The following is a 20,454-nucleotide window of genomic DNA, read 5'->3' as shown; positions in this document are numbered from 1 at the left end:
ACATGCTGTTTAGTATTGACGCCTCATGTGAAAAAGTAAGTCTCTGTGATAAACTGCAGTTTGTATTGACAGAAATCTGATTTCGAGCTAAATGTGTTTTCGTGATGGCATATAAACTGCTTTGTAGTTCTGTTAACCAAACTTATATCAGGTTTATAACCAGTCTGTGTAGAGATATTTGATTCAAATTAGCAATGCTAAAGTTAACATTTAGCTAAAAAAATGAAGCTATCTAATGGCTGCAAGGGTCAGGGTTAGTTGTAACAACTTGTGAGAAAACGGAATGTTTTTGGTACATGTTTTATTTTACTTTCAGCATTCCTGGATAATGGAAAAGAAAGACAGACCTCTCCACACTTTGGACAAAGCGTCAAAAGCAGAGTGGGGGGGGGGGGGAGGCCATTCAGGTCAGTTGCAAAATTGTAGAGCATATGTTACTGTACAGATTCTGCAAAGATTACTATTTTGATTTCAACCCAGTTGATCTACACCCCTTCTCAAAAGCAGGGCCCAAGAAAATTGCAACAAGGGGTAGGAAGAGGAGAAAAACTGTGACTTTTGATGGTGGAAAACTGCTGGAAAGAAGCAAGCCAAGACAAACCACACTGAAACACATTTAAAAAACTGTCCTGCCTAAGAAAAAAGCCAAAACAAAGCAGATTGAACCAGAAAATTCAGATTCTTCCAATGAAGAACACTTCTGCATTTTGTGCACGAGTCCAAGGAGGTCTGGGTGTTGCTGGGAAATCAAATTATGGGCCCACCAAGCCTGTACCCCGGGACAGCCATACATACCACTGTCACAACTGTGACTCTTGATTAAGTGAACATGTCCAACATTGTCACACACAGCCACGCACGCAAACACACACGTTCAGGTGTTTAATTTAGTCTTGCTGTTTGGTTGAGAACCATTTAGGAGAGTGAAATAATACATATTATTTCTGCCAAACAAAAGGTAAACTTGGCAACGTTGCTCTCATGGTCTCAAAAGCATTCAATAATTAGTTGCATGTCATGATATGCACTTTTTAATTCTGTTACAATTCACCCCATGGTCTGGTTTAGTTGTAACATTTCACTCCTTGTATTTAAGACACCATGCATTGGCAGTTTGATTTACATACATGACCATACCAATTTGTAAAGGACAGATGTTGGTTGTTTGTATCAAGTTCTGAATACACTCCCATAAACAATCGCTGAGAAACAGGGAAGGGTTACAACCATCCCTGGTCTCCCTTACCCATTTCTATATAAATCAGAACTATGCTAATCTGGTATTGGGTCTCTTGGGCATTGCTGCATAAACTAAGTATTTACCATTTCATGTATGCCTGGACTATGTCACTTGAGGCAATTCTTTTTAGATGTGTAATTTTTACACATTGAAGTAAACCCCTTCCACCATTTCTTTATTCTGATTAAATGGGATTTGAGTCAACCAAGTTGAAGAGTGCCATTTCTGCAACATATCTCAGTGTGTAGGCTAAAGTCATATCTCAGTGTGTAGGCTAAAGTCATATCTCAGTGTGTAGGCTAAAGTCACTGACAAAACTATACCGTGCATCATAGCCGCAGGATGTAGGGGTATGAGGGTTCTGCAGCAAATCATAAAAATAAAAAATAAAAATCACACAAAAAAAATGCACTGGACCTTTAAGTCCTTTATTAAACAGACCAATAGAGCTGTCTGCAACGCAGGCAACATAGTTCCCACCCCCAAACTACTCCCTTCCAAGAAAATTGAAATCGCAGCACCCCCCCCCCCCCATCCCACTTCTCGCAGCTATGCTGTGCATTCAAGATAATGATCAGAACTTCCCCTTTCTATCTGTTCATGCAAGCAATCTCACCACAGAAGGAACCAATGCTAAATGCCACTCGGCTGACTGAAAACCAAGGCCATAGAATTTAATTTTTTAATAAAAAAATAAAGACATGACATACTTCATCGCAACATGCAGAAAAAGAAAACGTATACACTATATATATATATTTTTTTTTTAAAGAACAATAAATAAAACAATTTATACATGTCACCTGAGTCAATCAGATGTGCATTTACAAGGATGCACAGGTGCTACAAAGATCATTGATTCATGATTTAGGTCAAGTATGGCTCATTTAATAAAGAACAGTGCACATTACCAGAAGTGAAGGGTCAGTGCTATTGGGCACTGAGAACTAAGTTTACAGTTTCAGTGAGCTGCTGTGCTGGAACAAACTTAATGGACATCAGACTATTTAAATGTGGGGAATGGATCAGAAACACAGAATAAAAACAATGCCACTTCACACTTAGCAATTTTGTCCTCTACATAAAACCAACAAAATCTGCACAAAACCAAAAAAAATGTATGAGGAGAGAGAAGGCAATGTAATAAGAACATAATATATGAAGTAGTCTAGGTTTGCATCTCCATTTAAAATGGCTTCGTCTCCATTGATACTGATGATAACAGATGTCAGGTGAAAGAAACCTCTCCACATGACAACCCCCCCCCCCCCCCTTAACAGGAGCTGCTCTGTGTTTTCCCAGAGTCTGAAGTGTAGGTGCTACTCTTTTTGGAGTACTTCAGAGCGTTGAACGAGACCCTCATTCTCTCCACCGTCCTCTCACTGCGGCATCTCAGTGTGTTTTTCACATGCTGCCTGAACTCCTCTGAGATGAAGTAGTAAATGAAAGGATCCACGCAGCTGTTGAGGGCGGCCAGACACAGGGTAGAGATGTAGAAGCCGTAGCCGTTGTTCACGCCTCCGGCCAGCAGGAGGGAGTAGTGCACCAGCAGCATGATGTTACTGGGGGTGAAACAGACCAGGAACATGACCAACACCGTGATGATTAGCACCACCGCCTTGCGCCGATTCTTAGTGATGCTGGCATCTGTCATGGAGTTCCTCAGGGACTTGAGCATCAGAATGTAGGCCACCACGCACACCACGGTGGGAACTACAAATCCCAGGATTCCCATGGTCAGGAAGTAGCCTGCGGCCATGCTATTCTGGCTGGGTCGGGTGACGTCGTGGCATGTGATGATGTTGAGGTTGGTCACTATGACCGTCTGGTTATAGAGGTAGAGAGGGGTGGTCATCAGCCAGACCCCCACCCAGACTGCGACAGAGACGCCGATGGCTACCTCGTTGTTTCTCCTATTCTGGGAGAGTGGTTTGACGATGGCCCAGTAGCGCTGGACACTCAGACAGGTGATGAAGAGGATGGAGCAGTACATGTTCCCGTAGAAGAAGCCCACCAGGACTTTACACAACCCCTCTCCATAGATCCAGTCGTTGCCGTTGAGGTGGTAGGCGATCTTCAGGGGAGTCCAGATGACAAAGAGCAGGTCGGACAGAGCCAGGTTGGCCATGTAGATGGCGGCAGGGTGCTTCTTCTTGGTCCTGAACAGGAAGACCCAGATGGCCATGGCGTTGGTGGGGAGCCCCACAGCAAACACCACGATGTAGACGATGGGGAGGAACACCGTGGTCAGACGACTGTCCAGGACCATGTGGGCCGTCTGGGAGACCCACACTCCTTCCGGTGACTCGGTCCCCGTGAAGCCTCGGTTTATAACATCAGCATCGATCTGCTCTGAGAAAGAGAAGAGGAACAAGGCGAGTAGGAACAGGGCTATTAAGGAATTCTGACAATGGGGTTAAAAAGTATGCCATTTGAATACAATAGACATGTGATTTAATTCTCCGTCAGGTTCATGCTTCAACTATTACTTGAAATTATATAGAGCCAACATAAAGACAAATTATATGAAGTCAACTAATAAGACGTGGTCATTTCCTCTTAAATCTTGACTGTCAAAAGTCTGTCATTAGTATGTGGGATGACATTTTGGGCACGTTCCTCTGCCCAGGTGTTGCTCACCCTTGCCAGATCTTACAACGCCTGGATAAGTATTTTACATATCAGCTAACCACATACAGATGGCTATAATGTCAGTCGATGACGTGGCACGCAACCATTGTTTGACGCATGCAACGTCTGAGCAGGGGAATGCCGCCCCGCTCAAAATAACTGGGAAACTGGGAAATTTGGGCATCTTTCTAGAGCTCCGACTTGAAGATCACTGACGTCATCTTTGACCACGTTTTTTCCCCCCAAGTTCCCAGTTGTCTTGAAAGCACCATGTGACCATACTAATTGATGAGGGACTTATTTTACACTGGACAGTCATGTCATTGGGCGAAAGCAGGGAGGGAGGAGCGCCCTTCTCAAATTTAAAAAGTAGGATTCCAAGGCAGTTGTCAGAGCAAAAAATCCATCTGCTCCCACTACTGGCTACCCCGTTCATCACCATATTTGGTAGTGAGTGGAAACGCCAATCAGAAGTCACAGTGAAAGTTACATCCAGTGAAATATATCTCATTGTTCTGTGATACAACATCTCTTCACCATTCAATAAAATGTTAGAATTTTCTAATTAGTTGTCATTGGGAAGGCAGAGAAAGCGTTCACTTTTGCATAGGGAAACAGAATCTTACAAATTAGGTTACTACGCCCTTCCTTAATTAGGCCCTAAGTCACTTTTGTTTGGAGCCGACTTCGCCGCTAGACAGAGCGTGTCTTATTCGCATGTCTTATTCGACTAGTATTTTTGAAAGGGTAAGGATAATTCAGCCATAGTTGTTCTGAAATGTTTATTGCTTTCCAACATTTTAAAGTAAACTCACCCCATTCCATACAAATGCGCGCAACCGCAACATTCAAATGAGGCTACAAAGAAAACTAATGGGACTGTAGCGACTGTGTTGACGTCAAAATCGGGGGTGTGAACTAGGTTTCTATTCAAGCGTTGATCGACATGGTAATGGCTCTATAGTATTGGAGAAAAGTTGAAAAAAACCGACCCTCTGTTACATCTTGACGTGTCATGTCGTAACGTACAGCACGCATAAAGCAACTATTTCTGTCTTACAATCTCTCTCCACCAGGTGTAGGACTTCTCTCATCCTTTAAAAACAAGAAATGGACAGTGACGGGGGATACCTAGTCATTTTTTGCGTCATTATTGCATGCGAACATCATTCTCAAAGCCGCTGTTTACTTCTAAGATCACTTTAGCACCACCCTAAAAACCTGATTCAAATTCAACACAAACCTTCAAATAGGTATGTAATGACACATTATATAAACTCTTTATAGTGTTTTATTTACATTTAAGGCAATGTGATAAGTTGGACAGATCAAGTGAAAAAAAAGCAGTTTTCCCACATGACATCTCTCCTTCTCACTATCACGCATTAGTTTCGCTTCCCCACCCGCCATTTTTAAAAAGACCCGACGAGGCTCATTGCCTTCTTGAATCGTGCAGAAACGGGCAGCGTTTAGGTCATATAATTGATTCTGTTGGAAAGGGGAGAAATTGTGCTTTAGAATGGTATTGACATTACAGTTCATCTGGAAGTATTACGTTTTCGGCACAACACCGGTTCCAAAACGAATGCAATCACCTGCAATCAATGTCGTTGTTCTTACAAACCTTAAAACAAGGAGTATTTCACAAACGTATTCATTTAGGAATCAGAGAGGGGATCCGACTCAATACTTTTACCATAAACACATTAAAGAATATCACAACGAACAAAAACACACACCAATAACTAGACGAGGGGAAAGGGCTCTTACCAGTTTCCTGAGACAGACAGTGCTCGGCACAGGCCAATAAAAATATCAGTTTCAAACAATGTGGCTTAAAACTCATGTTAACTTCCACAAAAGGATCCAGCAGCAATCTATCTGTGATGTCTGAAGAGTGTTGAATGCCGACGGCGCGTTTGTTTGTGGATTCCTTCTGTCCGCACGACGTTAAAGTGAACTAAAGAGGAAGTACCACATCACATAACAGGTGGGAAGAAAAAAAACCTGTCTCCTCAGGCTGACTGGCTCTGGTAGGATCTCGCCCTCAGACACTGATCTAAGGTCAGTTTTGTGTTTTTACACAAAGGCTTCAAGTTGAGCGGATGGTCGGGGGCTGGAAAATAATTACAACTAATTTGTAGACTGCAAATTAACCAAACCCAAACAGATTTGACTAAAACATAATTTCAAACCTTGCTGACGTTTGTATAAGACCACGTCTCTCAATTGTGCGTGGAAATACTTGGTAACAGATTCTCAAATTAAAACAACTTTAGAGCTGATTTTCTGGTGTTTGTATAAACAAATATGTCCGCCAATTAATATTTTATTTTTTGCTCAGAAAACATGGGGGCCAAATAAAACCACCTGTGGGCCAAATTTGTCCAGCTGGCCACTAGCTGGGGAACCTTGGCATAAACTGATCCTAGAGCTGTGCGAAGGGGCAACTTCAATACCACCTGCATAGGCCTAAAGAAAATTACATCTCAGCACAGCACGGCAGTAGATTAGTAGGTAGGCTAGTAAATAGTGGGTTAACCTTCCAGTGGAAAAGAAAAGTGCATCAATAATATTTCCTCAAGGTTAAATAATAAGAAATAGATTATCCTCTGCCATTTTCTTCTCCTTCTTTATGTTCCCAGTTGCAACACATAACAAAGGTTTATGAGGTGAATGAGAGAGAGAGGGGTGTGTGTTGCATAAGGTTCAGTGTCCTCAGGGCAGGGCAGTGGAAGTTCCAAAGGTTTGGTATTTTTGTTTGACTTAGTCACTAGCATCTCTGTTTGGCCAATAAAATGTGTCCTTTAATGCAGAAGGCTAGTTGCTTGAGGACTCTCAGGTGCTTTTCTCCTGCTCTGTTTGTCTTTCTTCAGGTGGAAAGGAGGAATGGAATGGATAGGATTGGTGGTGACGAGGGATGGTATGTGAGGACAGAGAAGAGAACGGGAAGTAGCAATGTTATCTGACCTTTTGTCTTAAGATCATAATAGAAAAAAAAGTATTGTTTATTGTAGAACTCATTTGGTCAACTACCTGAAATTATCGACATGTTTGAGTGTGTGTATATGTGTGTGTGTGTGCGTTAAAATGTATTACTCAATATTTCAGCAAATCACAATGCGTCCATTATTTGAAATCCTTCATCCTAATAAACATTTTTTAAAACTGAAAGGATGCTTTATTATAAATATTTACCATTGCTTTTTTGTAATGTCTTTATGGCACCTAAGACCATTAAAATTCAGCAATGTTTAATTTATTCAAACCAAATTTGTTCTATTAGCAAGCCGAGTACTTGTTTGAACTATATACTGAACAAAAATATGCATCATGCAACAATTTCAAAAATGTTACTGAGTTAAGGTTCTTATAAGGAAATCAGTCAATTGAAATAAATAAATTAGGTCCTAATCTATGGATTTCACATGAACGGGCATAGGCCCACCCACTGGGGAGCCAGGCCCAGCCAATCAGAATGAGTTTTTCCCCCCAAAAAGGGCTTTATTACAGACAGAAATACTCCTCAGTTTCATCAGTTGTCCGGGTGGCTGGTCTCAGACAATCCCTCAGGTGAAGAAGCCGGATGTGGAGATCCTGGGCTGGTGTGATTACACGTGGTCTGTGGTTGTGAGATGACGTTGGAGGCGGCATATGGTATAGAAATTAACATTCAATTATCTGGCAATAGCTCTGGTGGACATTCCTGCAGTCAGCACGCCAATTGCATGCTCCCTCAAAACATCTGACATCTGTGACAAAATGGCACATTTTTAGAGTGGCCTTTTATTGTCCCCAGCACAAGGTGCACCTGTTTAATGATCATGCTGTTTAATCAGCTTCTTGATATGCCACACCTGGCAAATGGATGGATTATCTTGGCAAAGGAGAAATGCTCACTAACAGGGATTTGTGCACAACATTCTAAGGAAATAAGCTTTTTGTGCGTATGGAACATTTCTGGGATCTTATTTCAGCTCATGAAACTTGGGACCAAAACTACATGTTACGTTTAGATTTTTGTGCAGTATAAGTAGCTACGAAGCACCACCCGCTGGATGTAATGTGAAATAAAATTGACTTGACGTAAGTATGATTTAGACCAATAGGGGGCCTCACAGCACAACCTCCTAGGCTGTGTATTGGAGTTGCCTCAAAGCTTTCCCATTTCTGCAAACACACTAAATATTCACACAATTAGAAATTTACTGCAATAATGAGTCTAAGCTAAAGTTATTGTAGCGATATAATATATAGTGCAATGGTATTTCTATGCAACACTGACAATAGGCTATACATTTCACATTGCCGAGTAAATATTTGTACATAGAAAAAATGGTAAATGTTAACAGAAACAGATCCTACACTACAGGCATGGACGTGAGCTCACTAAACCTGCGTATAAAAGCATTTCCTTGTATTGTCCACAGTGTTCTTTTAAGAAATGGTACAATACACGATTGAACAAAGACCCCTTTGTAATTCCGTTATCACAAACAATCAAACTTCGTAGACACTGCTTTGGGGACCATAAACCTACTTCAAGAATAGCAACTTCAACGGGAAATATATTTAAGATACAAATTTAAAGATGGTATACATTATCATGCATTACATTTTTATACATGGAAATGTTCATTTTTCTCTCACCCTAATGTACCTTCTTGGTGGTTGGGTTCAGGTCAGAAACAGCTTTGATCCATATCAATCAGACCAGCAGCTTCTTGCACTGGTTGGGCCAGTGTAGACCATCCTTGTAAATAAGAATTTGTTCTCAACTGACTTGCCTAGTTAAATAAACGGTTAAAAAAATGTATCTTCTTCATATAGTTGGGCATAGCTAAACCAGGCCCAGGAGTCACAGGCTACAGATGAACGTCTGACTGAATTCAACGTACGAACCCAAATCCATTCCATCTCCTCAGAAAAAAACCTAGCTTGCTCCATGGCTATCTTTAAGACCATATATACACTGTCTGAAAAAGGGGAAATACACTGAGTGTACAAAACATTAAGAACCCCTGCTCTTTCCATGACATTGACTGATCAGTGTAGTTGAAGGGGAGGAGACAGGCAAAGCCTTGAGACAATTAAAAGATGGATGGTGTATGTGTGCCTTTCAGAGGAATGGGCAAGACAAACGATTGAAGTGCCTTTGAACAGGGTATGGTAGTAGGTGCCAGGCGCACCGGTTTGTGTTAGCAACTGCAATGCTGCTATATTTGTTCATGCTCAACCGTTTCCTGTGTGTATCAAGAATGGTCCGCCACCCAAAGGACATCCAGCCAACTTGACACAACTGTGGGAAGCATTGGAGTCGACAACCTATGAATTAAGGCTGTTCTAAATGCAAGAGGGTGGGATTGCAACTCAATATTAGGAAGGTGTTCCCGAATGTTTGGTATACTCAGTGTACATACTAAATATATAATCTTCACTTCAGTCAATTAAATATATATTCTTCACTTTAGTAAATTAATCAGAAACAGCTCTCTGTGTCTCCATCCATCAGACCAGGAGTTTCTTGTACTGGCTGCTGAGGCTGGCCTGGAAGGCATCCACCTTACTTATCCTGGTGCTGGTGCTGGTGCTGGAAGAACCAGAGGATGAGGCCAGATTCTTTCCTCCCTCTGTGGCCGCCCGGCACCCCAGAGCCGCCGCAAGCTGCCTCTGGCACCGGGACGAGCCAAAGTAGTAGACCAGGGGGTCCAGGCAGCAGCTTATGCTCCCCACACACAGAGACACCAGGTAGGCCACGTGAGTGGCGTCCGGCTCCCCCGTCACCCGCCCACCAATCTGGAGGTAGTGAGCCAGAAGGATGGCGTTGGTGGGCGTGAAACAGATCACAAACACCACCAGCACGATGACCACCATCACCACTGCCCGTGCCTTCTGCCTTGAACGACCTAGATCAAATTCCAATAGAAAATGTTGTTATCCTCTTATGGGGAAGGTTGTTGTGCAGAAGACATGGAAAAGAGAATCAATACAAATAGCCAACTTTTTAGACCAAAAACTTGGTCTGTGAAACCGCTCCTATTAGTAAAACTGCATGATGACAGTGTGTGGTCACTGTGCTGCATATAATTTGTGAAGTGCATAAGTCTGGTTTCTATTTACCTATGACGCCGTGTGGAGCCCTGTTGAGCACCTGCACCACCCGGGTGTAGCAGGTCACCGTGATGAACAGCGGCAGGAAGTAGAGGGTGCAGGAAAGAATGGGGAAGAAGAAGAGGTAGCGCCCCTCTAACAGCTTCAGGTCCTGGATGTCATGGCAGGTGGTTATGCCCAGTGGGTCGTAGTAGACCGTCTGCTGTGAGAGGACCAGGGGCAGCGAGCCGCCCACAGCCAGGACCCACATGGAGCTGCAGGCCAGGGCTGCGTTACGTGGACTCCTCCAGGCCAGGGAGTTGATGGGGTAGGCCACGGCCAGCAGGCGGTCCACGCTGATACAGGTCATAAGGAGGACGGAGGAGTACATGTTGCAGTAGAAGGCGGCGGTGACCAGGCGGCACATCCCCTCGCCGAAGCCCCAGTCGTTGCCACTGTAGTGGTAGGCGATCTTGAAGGGCAGCAATAGGGCGAACAGGAGGTCAGCGGCCGCCAGGTTCAGCATGTAGATCACCGCCGGCTTCATGGGACGGATCTGTCGGGCAAAGGTCACCATGGCGACAGTGTTGAGGGGCACGCTGATGAGGAAGACGACGGTGTAAAGCGTCGGGATGAAGATGGTGGACAGACGGCCTGTCAGGAAGTCGTTGGCCGTAACAGAGATAGCGTAAGACCAGACTCCTGTAACATTCCTGACCGAGCCCAGTTCCACCTGTCCCAGTCTGGACCCGTTAATAAACCCAACTCTCTGTCCCGGTGCGGATCCATGGTTGAGTCTGCCTCCGGGCCCATTTCTGTCTTCGTTTGGGTAGTAGTCCAGCAGGTCCAGATCTATAGGCTCGTCTGTGACCAGGGGCCATTCCGTGACTAATCGCCTGGCAAAGGTCCTAACGATGGCGCTGCCTGAGCAGAAAAACAACATAGAGACGTGAGTCAGCCACACATGAGGATAGGTGTGGAGCACTGCACTCTACATTGTAATACAGTCATAGAACTCAGTGGCGTGGAGAGCCTCAAACAGACTGTTTGGATTTCTTTATAGGATCTCCTTGAAATGGGATGAGGCATGTCTTGATATGAGGGGATACAATGTTAATAAAATGGCCAACTACTTAAATGTGTTCAAAAATAACACTTTTGGGGTCCTGACCATGGCAATTCATTTCAAGCTGTTTTGATCCATCACAGCCTATGAATGAAAAGTATATCAGTAAAGTACACAATGTGTGAGAGAATGAATATAATCCTTTCTTTTTTTTGGTTACAATAGTCTATAGGCCTATTCAAAATATACCATGACTTGGTCATTTATATTTAGGAATATGTATGTCTGACTGTCTATAAATGTTTGGAGACGATTTACAACAACAAAAAACGTGCATGAATTTGTTGGCTACATCTAAGCCTATGTTGTGATAATTCAGTGCATAAAAATGAAGTCACCTTCCACACCGACCTGTTATAGCCTAGAAGAATGAGTGAACATTTGGAAAATAATATGTGTGGCTATATACAGTATCAAGAGGGTCTACAAAGTGTCGCCTACACGTTGTTTGTATGAAATACTTTTAAGTAAAAGTGACACACTTTATGAGGAAACAAACATTTCATCACACATAAGGGGAATTCTACTCACCGTTATAAACCGCGGACGAAGCCGCATGCACGGCTGCCAGGATAAGAACAGTTTTATACAACATCCTCCCAGAACTGCAATTAAGTCCCATAAAGATGAACAGGTTTACTAATAAAGCCTACAGCGCTTCTGCTAGATCTGGAAACGTTTTTTAATCTATATGTTTCGTCTGTCTCCTCACTGTTGCTGTACAAAACTGTACTAAACTGTCGCTTTCAGATAGTTCATAGTCGCCTGTCCCACCATGACGCATATTATAGCTTTTTTTTTCAGCAGGACGCGCGTTCATTTCTTCTGATGTCATCAGTTGGGATCAATGATCGGAACGGAAGAATAATGCAGCTGCATGTCAAACATTTCACGTTGGTCGATATTTAATGTTAAATGACATTTTTGACTGAATGGAGATCGATGCTGTTTTCTTGTTATGATAATTGTTATTAAATAGACCTAGCCTATGGATTTTTGGAAAACAAAAGTTACTTTTTTGACACTGATAGTCCCAGTTATTTCTTCCTAGACCCACAACATAAAGTTTGACGAGAGCAGACAAGAACATTTTTCAACAACTTAATTAATTTCAAACACTGAGGTCATATGTGAAGATGGCTATTTTGTCAGTTTGATGTGTTTTAGTTCAGTATGTATGTGCTTGTTTTTGATAATATAAAGCTGCAGGGGCTGAACTTTGGATTTAGAAGTCGAGGGACATACAGTACCAGTCAAAAGTTTGGACACACCTACTGTGGGGTATTTTTTATTTTGACTATTTTCTACATTGTAGAATAATAATGAAGACATCAAAACTATGAAATAACACATGTGGAATCATCTAGTAACCGAAAAAGTGTTAAACAAATCAAAATATATTTTATATTCTTAAAAGTAGCCACCCTTTGCCTTGATGACAGCTTTGCATTCTCTCAACCAGCTTCATGAGGTAGTCAGTCACCTGGAATGCTTTTCCAACAGTCTTGAATGATTTCCCACATATGCGGAGCACTTGTTGGCTGCTTTTCCTTCACTCTGCGGTCCAACTCATCCCAAACCATCTCTATTGGGTTGAGGTCGGGTGATTGTAGAGGCCAGGTCATCTGATGCAGCACCCCATCACTCTTCTTCTTGGTCAAATAGCCCTTACACAGCCTGGAGGTGTGTTTTGAAAAACAAATGATAGTCCCACTAAGCGCAAACCAGATTTGATGGCGTATTTCTGCAGAATGCTGTGGTAGCCATCTATTCACCTACTCTGCATCTCACAAAGACATGCTGGTTGGAACCAAAAATCTAAAATTTGGACTCATCAAAGGACAGATTTCCACCGTTCTACTGTCCATTGCTCTTGTTTCCTGGCCCAAGCAAGTCTCTTCTTATTATTGGTATCCTTTAGTAGTGGTTTCTTTACAGCGATTTAACCACGAAGGCCTGATTCACGCAGTCTCCTCTGAACAGTTGATGTTGAGATGTGTCTGTTACTTGAACTCTGCGAAGCACAATCTGAGGTGCAGTTCATTTCTGAGGCTGGTATCTCTAATGCACTTATCCTCTGCAGCAGAGGTAACTCTGCGTCTTCCTTTCCTGTGGTAGTCCTCATGAGAGCCAGTTTCATTATAGCACTTGATGTTTTTTTCGACTCCACTTAAAGAAACTTGAAAAGTTCTTAAAATTTTCCGGATTGACTGACCTTCATGTCTTAAAGTAATGATGGACTGTTGTTTCTCTTTGCTTATTTGAGATGTTCTTGCCATAATAGCCCTATTTGGTAGAATACCAAGTTCCTATCTTCTGTATACCTTGTCACAACACAAATTATTGGCTCAAATGCATTAAGGAAAGACATTCAACAAATTAACTTTTAACAAGGCACACCTGTGAATTGAAATGCATTCCAGGTGACTACTTCATGAAGCTGGTTGAGAGAATGCCAAGAGTGTGCAAAGCTGTCAAGGCAAATGGTTGATACTTTGAAGAATCTCAAATATAAAGTATATTTTGATCTGTTTAACACTTTTTTGGTTACATGATTCCATATGTGTTATTTAATATTGTTGATGTCTTCACTATTATTCTACAATGCAGAAATTAGTAAAATAAAGATAAACCCTTGAATGAGTAGGTGAGTCCAAAATTTTGACTGGTACTGTATATATATATATATATATATATATATATATATATATGTGTAATATACAGTAATATACAGTATATATATACAGTACCAGTCAAATTTTTGGACTCACCTACTCATTCAATGGTTTATCTTTATTTTACTATTTTCTATATATATATATATATATATATGTTTATTTATTTATTTATTTATGTCAGATAAACACTCCAAACAGTCTACCTGACTGCTTGGAGGCATCCGCATGGTCTTAAAGCACACCGTTTCCTTGTTTGTATCACATTCCAATGATAAAACTGGGGGGGGGACAAAAATGCAATTTCCCCCAGTGAAAGTTGTGCCCCTGTAAGATGCATTTCCTCTATATTGTGCAGATCTGATTTTGATAATGGTCGGCATCAGAATTTCCAGGAATTGCCCAATTTGTCAAGAGGGAGAGTGAGCAAGAGAGGATGTGTAAGAATGGCAAGGAATCTCTTTCTGTAAGAGCAGATACAACAGTTGCAGCTGAGTCTCTGTGGTACAACAGAGCACATTTATAATTAAGTGATAACGCCAGAGAAGCCGGTGTTTGGAGGATATATTGGCATGGGTGTTGTTAGGCCCCAAACACCGGCTTCGAGGGACCGTGGTAATCAAAAGTGGTGATCACTTTTATACAATGGGTTACCAACACACTCAAATAATGATTGACATTTTAATTAAAAACATTATTTTGATTAATTTATTCTTAGAGGGAGACAGAGAGCTGGTTTGAAACTCAGGGCACATCAGGTGTTTATTGTAAAGGACCACATCGGTAACTGGCTCCATGGGCAAATTCCAGGAAACCCAGCACTCCGAATATAAGTGTGTCACAAAACAAACAATATCTCACAGTGATGGTAGTGCAAAGAACTGAACTAAATAGGGTGTGATAATGACTTACATGTGTGTGAACAGGTGATGAGAATTCAGATGATTAGGATCTGGAGAGTGAGCTGCGTTCAGGGGATCTATGTGTTTGAGAGTGTAACAACTCTCTCGTCAGGACACTGTTATTCAGAGGAGCTAGCCAACAACACAACTAACACAATCACTTCCAACTGAAGCTAGAAAGACAGCAAACTAGCTGCACTTGTTTCGTTTGACCTTATTTCTATTGATAGTTCTTTGTATATATCCCAAACATTATGCTGACTCATGATTTCGACTGGCTGAGAAAAGTTGACTGCCTGTCTGTCTCATCCCGACATCTTCATTACGATGGGACAGCTGGAGATTGAATTTGAAAATCGGAACAATGTTGCAAATGTAAGAGATACAGAGAGCAAGGTTTAGACAAATCTCAACTGTTGAAAACAACATGTAAGTCTAAAAGAAATGTGAGATAATGTCTAGATGCTTTTTATAGTGGATATCAAGTTTATAAATTGCCTGGCTGGGCTGATGAGACAGTGGATTGCGCAGTCAAATGGAACAGAGTAAATAGGCATTTTAACGTCAAAGATTTAGCCAGTGTTAACTTGTGGAATAAACCCGGACTGGAATGCAGTCTTAACCAATCAGCATTCACCCACCCGTTGTATAACACTGAATAAATCACTGTGTGACAACACATTATTATATAATGTACTGCATAATGGAATTTATAATCGGCTATACTTTTTACCAATCAAAATGTCTCGGCTGTCACACCCTGATGTTTCACCTGTCTTGTGCTTCTCTCCACCCCCCTCCAGGTGTTGCCCGTTTTCCCCATTATCCCCTGTGCATTTATGCCAGTGTTTTCTGTTTGTCTTGTCAAGCCTACCAGAGCAGTTTTCACCGTACTCCTGTTTTTTACGCTAGTCTTCCTGGTTTTGACTGTTCTGCCTGGCGTTCTGTACCTTTCGGACTCTGCTCTCAATACTGACCTCTGCCTGTCCTTGACCTGTCATTTGCCTGCCACCTGTTTTTGTAATACACTTTTGTTACTTTGAACTGTCTGCATCTGGGTCTTATCCAGAGGTCTGATATCGGCTTGGTGTGAATCCTGTAAGAGGAATGCATTTGTACTGATGTTGACCTCGCTCAAGCATTTAAAAACCTCTCGGTTTTCCTGTCTATTCCCAGAGGCTGCTTTTCCCTGGGAAAGTAAACTGACCTTGCTGTTTAGAAACAGTCCCCTGAATGTTCTGTCTACCCGTCCAGCTTCAGGACGTGTTCAGATTCAATCACTCGTGATTAACACTGTTTCTAGATGATTGAACTAGTGAAAAACATGGTGTAAAATTGAACGACAAAGCAAGATTGGAATTTTCTGCACTTTTGATCTGTGATTAATGTGTAAAACTCCTCCTCAGCTTACAGTAAGCAGAAACACCTCTGCCATCCTGATCCTCAACACAGTGGCCACCCAGGGTTGCATGCTCTGCTTCCTCCAAAAGGATCCGAGACAGCTAATACCGCCCATGTGATCAGACTGCTGAACAGCTAACCCTAGCTGTCTCCCTGCACAGACCTGCACCTTAGAGTCTTCACACTTACTACACTTCAGAGAAGGCCTAAGGATTTAAGAACATGTATATTTTTAATTGAAGTCCAATTGAATTTCTATTTCATCTTTACAATAATTTTCTGAATTCCTCTCTTCAGTTTGTGTTGAAAAGAGAAGGGTTAATACTGAAAAATCCAATCATGTTAGCTGTGTAGCCTAGCTATATTATAATATGAATGGAAATGTATGATAACATTATTGTACTTTTATATTCGAATGGGAGGGGTCAATGTAATTATTGATATGCTAACATCACTTGATCATGATGCATGTTGTCTGTTAGCTAGCTAGCTAGCTAAGGAGCTGTGTATTGTCAGCTAATTGAATGTAAATTGATGAGAAAAAAGTTGCATTATTGTAATATGTTTTAGAATAAAAGTTTATTGGATCGTTAAATAGTTTGTGCTTACTGGCTAGTAGGGTCTACTGTAAAAGTTATCATCAATTTGAGCTGCAGACCAAGAATGTTGCTTTGCCAGCCATAACAAAAGTTAAGGATTTAATGTGAATTGAAAAGTAGAAATCTCTTTCGGCACTCCGCTCCTCAGACTCTCCTTCATCTCTCGTAGTGGGAATAGGGCCTCAGAGACTATCTACTATACTGAACAAAAATATTAACGCAACATGCAACAATTTCAATAATTTATTGAGTTACAGTTCATATAAAGAAATCCATCAATTGATATAAATTCATTAGGCCAGAATCTATTCATATCACATGACTGGGCAGAAGCGCAGCCATGAGTGGGTCTGGGAGGGCATAGGCCCACCCACTGGGGAGTTAGGCCCAGTCAATCAGAATGAGTTTTTCCCTAGAAAAAGGCTTTATTACAGTGTACAAAACTGCACATTTTAGAGTGACCTTTTATTGACCCCAGCACAAGGTGCACCTGTGTAATGATAATGCTGTTTAATCAGCTTCTTGATATGCCACTCCTGTCAGGTGGATGGATTATTTTGGCAAATGAAAAATTTTCACTAACAGGGATGTAAACAAATTTGTGCACACATTTTGAGAGAAATAAGCATTTTGTGTGTATGGAACAATTCTGGGATCTTTTAATTCAGCACTACATGTTGCGTTTATTCAAAATGAGCAACTTTTTATTATCTGGGGAATATTGATCGGCAGCTTCACCTAGTGGGAAATTTGTAGGAATCCTCCAATCAGAGCACAGATATTGGTCATGTGAACAGGCTGCAGTTCCAACATATTTGGAAAAACATGGCAACCTGAAGCAAGAGAAAATCAACTCCCATGTTGGAGTGAAATGTTGGCCATTCCTGTCTCATATGTTTCTCCACTACTATATTATATAATGATATGTTAATACATACATACTGTGTTCAGTTTGTCACGTTAAGCTGCCAAAAATATCCACTGTGGTGCATATTCTTATCGATTAGCATGCTAACCGCAACCCATGCATGTTACGTCAATGGGACAAAGAGGCTACATTTCGTTTATCATTTTACATTGCTTTTTGTATGATTTACTAGTGGGCTAGCTTGATGAATACCATTTACACTTCCTAAAATCTAGTTTTCCAATGTCTGCGTTGTCATTGACTTGACTGGAAGTAGGTTGAGTGGATCCCCAGGGTAGGGGCAACACCTGTTGGTTGCTTGTTTGTTAGCTGATAAATTCCATACAGGTGTGACAGTCAACAGGCAACAAAAAGCTATAGGATATTCGTAAATAAATGGGGAAATTGAGTTTTCAGTTGATATACACTGAGTATACCAAACATTAGGAACACTCTCTTAATATTTAGTTTCTCCCCCACTCCCCTTTTACCCCTTTTACCCTCCCCGCTTTTGCCCTTAGAACAGCCTCAATTTTTTCGGGTCATAGACTTTACAAGGCGTCGAAAGCTTTCCACAGGGATGTTGGCCCATGTTGTCCTTTGGGTGGTGTACCATTCTTGATACACACGTGAAACTGTTGAGTGTGAAAAACCCAGCAGCGTGGCACCTGGCACCTACTACTGTACCCTGTTCAAAGGCAATTGAATATTTTGTTTTGCCCATTCACCCTCTGAATGGCACACATACACAATCCATGTCTCAACTGTCTCAAGGCTTAAAAGTCCTTGTTTAACCTGTCTCCTCCCCTCCATCTACACTGATTGAAGTGGATATAACAAGTGGCATCAATAAGGGATCATATCTTTCACATGGATTCGCCTGGTCAGTCTATATCATAGAGAAGGTGGTCTTAATGTTTCGTATACTCACTGTATAAAGAAGGAAATGGCTGCCGTTTCACGATCCTGTAACCAATTGTGCTATTGTGTATGTTTTCTCGCTTTATTTGTAACTTATTTTGTACATAATGTTTCTGGCACCGTGTCTTATGACCAAAAAGAGCTTCTAAATATCAGGACAGTGATTACTCACCTGGAGGAATACTTTTTCTTCAACGAGACGGACGGGAAGGATTTACTTCAGACACCCGACAAGGCCCTCATCCCCGTCATTCACAGGAGAAAGAGACGGAGGTATCGTGGACGACGGTCCGGGTGCCTTGTAAGGATCTGTCGCAGAGAGGGTAATCTACCTTTACCATCGGTCCTATTAGCCAATGTACAAACAATCGATAATAAAATAGACGAACTACGATCACCTATATCCTACCAACGGGACATTAAAACCGGGAATATCTTATGTTTCACTGAGTCGTGGCTGAACGACGACATGAATAACATACAGCTGGCAGGTTTTAAGCTTTTCGGCAGGATAGAACAGCGGCCTCTGGCAAGACAAGGGGTGATGGTCTATGTATATTTGTAAACAACAGCTGGTGCATGAAATCTAAGGAAGTCTCAAGGTTTTGCTCGCCTGAAGTAGAGTATCTCACTGTAGATAAAACTATTTACTTAGAAAGTTTTCATCTGTATTTTTCGTAATTGTCTATTTACCACCACAAATCGATGCTGGCACTAAGACCGCATTCAATGAGCTGTATATGGCCATAAGCAAACAGGAAAACGCTCATCCAGAGGCGGCGCTCCTAGTGACCGGGGACTTTAATGCAGGGAAACTCAAATCCTTTTTACCTCATTTCTACCAACATGTTAAATATGCAACAAAGAGGGGGAAAAACTCTAGACCAACTTTACTCCACACAGAAATGCGTACAAATCTCTCCCTCGCCTCCCATTTGGCAAATCTGATCATAATTCTATCCTCCTGATTCCTGCTTACAAGCAAAAACTTAAGCAGGAAGCACCAGTGACTCAGTCAATAACAAAGTGGTCAGATGAAGCACATACTAAGCTACAGGACTGTTTTGCTAGCACAGATCGGAATATGTTCCGGAATTCTTCCGAAAGCATTGAGGAGTACACCACACCAGTCACTGGCTTCATCAGTAAGTGCATCGATGACATCGTCCCCACAGTGACCGTACATACATACCCCAACCAGAAGCCATGGATTACAGGTAACATCTGCACTGAGCTAAAGGGTAGAGCTGCCGCTTTCAAGGAGCAGAGAAAGAAATAAATAAGAAATCCCGCTATGACCTCCGACGAACCATCAAACAGGAAAAGCATCAATACAGGACTAAGATTGAATCGTACTACACCGGCTCCGACGCTCATCAGATGTGGCAGGGCTTGCAAACTTTTACAGACTACAATGGGGAGCACAGCCACGAGCTGCCCAGTGACATGAGCCTACCAGATGAGCTAAATTACATCTATACATCTATACTCACTACGAGGCAAGTAACATTGAAGGCAAGTAACATTGAAGCATGCATGAGAGCATCAGCTGTTCCGGAAGACTGTGTGATCATGCTCTCCATAGCCGATGTGAGTAAGACCTTTAAACAGGTCAACATTCACAAGGCCGCAGTGCCAGACGGATTACCGGGGCGTGTATTCCGAGCATGCGCTGACCAACTGGCAAATGTCTTCACTGACATGTTCAACCTGTCCCTGACTGAGTCTGTAATAGTCTGTAATACCAACATGTTTCAAGCAGACCACCATAGTGTGCCTAAGAAGGTAACCTGCTTAAATGACTCCTGACCGGTAGCACTCACGTACTCACGTTTCATGTAGCCATGAAATGCTTTGAAAGGCTGGTCATGGCTCACATCAATACCATTATCCTAGAAACCCTAGACCCACTCCAATTTCAATACCGCCTATGTGAGAATGTTATTCATTGACTACAGCTCA

At 41.9% G+C, this 20,454-nt stretch overlaps 2 protein-coding genes across 3 annotated transcripts; both read right to left on the bottom strand.

The window, feature by feature from the left end:
- Positions 1 to 1,908: 1,908 nt before the first annotated feature.
- LOC110509675 (proteinase-activated receptor 2) lies at positions 1,909 to 6,549 on the bottom strand. Of its 2 annotated transcripts, none has more exons than XM_021590698.3 (2): positions 5,642 to 6,549; positions 1,909 to 3,592 (listed from the first exon to the last, which is right to left on the bottom strand). In XM_021590698.3, the coding sequence occupies exons 1-2, from the start codon at positions 5,715 to 5,717 to the stop codon at positions 2,514 to 2,516; spliced, it is 1,155 nt and encodes a 384-aa protein (XP_021446373.2). In that variant the 5' UTR covers positions 5,718 to 6,549; the 3' UTR covers positions 1,909 to 2,513. The 2 variants fall into 2 exon arrangements, with proteins under 2 accessions (XP_021446373.2, XP_021446374.2); XM_021590699.3 differs by having other exon boundaries at positions 1,909 to 3,587; positions 5,642 to 5,767.
- A 1,088-nt stretch (positions 6,550 to 7,637) lies between these two features.
- LOC110509677 (proteinase-activated receptor 1) lies at positions 7,638 to 11,945 on the bottom strand. Its single transcript, XM_021590700.3, has 3 exons — positions 11,619 to 11,945; positions 9,992 to 10,885; positions 7,638 to 9,777 (listed from the first exon to the last, which is right to left on the bottom strand). Exons 1-3 carry the CDS (start codon positions 11,707 to 11,709, stop codon positions 9,380 to 9,382), a joined length of 1,383 nt encoding a protein of 460 aa, XP_021446375.1. The 5' UTR covers positions 11,710 to 11,945; the 3' UTR covers positions 7,638 to 9,379.
- Between the last annotated feature and the right edge of the window lie 8,509 nt (positions 11,946 to 20,454).

Source organism: Oncorhynchus mykiss, chromosome 29 (genome assembly GCF_057628025.1).
Source record: "Oncorhynchus mykiss isolate SJ-2025 chromosome 29, ASM5762802v1, whole genome shotgun sequence".
Lineage (NCBI taxonomy): Eukaryota > Metazoa > Chordata > Actinopteri > Salmoniformes > Salmonidae > Oncorhynchus > Oncorhynchus mykiss.
This window is presented reverse-complemented; position numbering and strand designations above follow the sequence as displayed.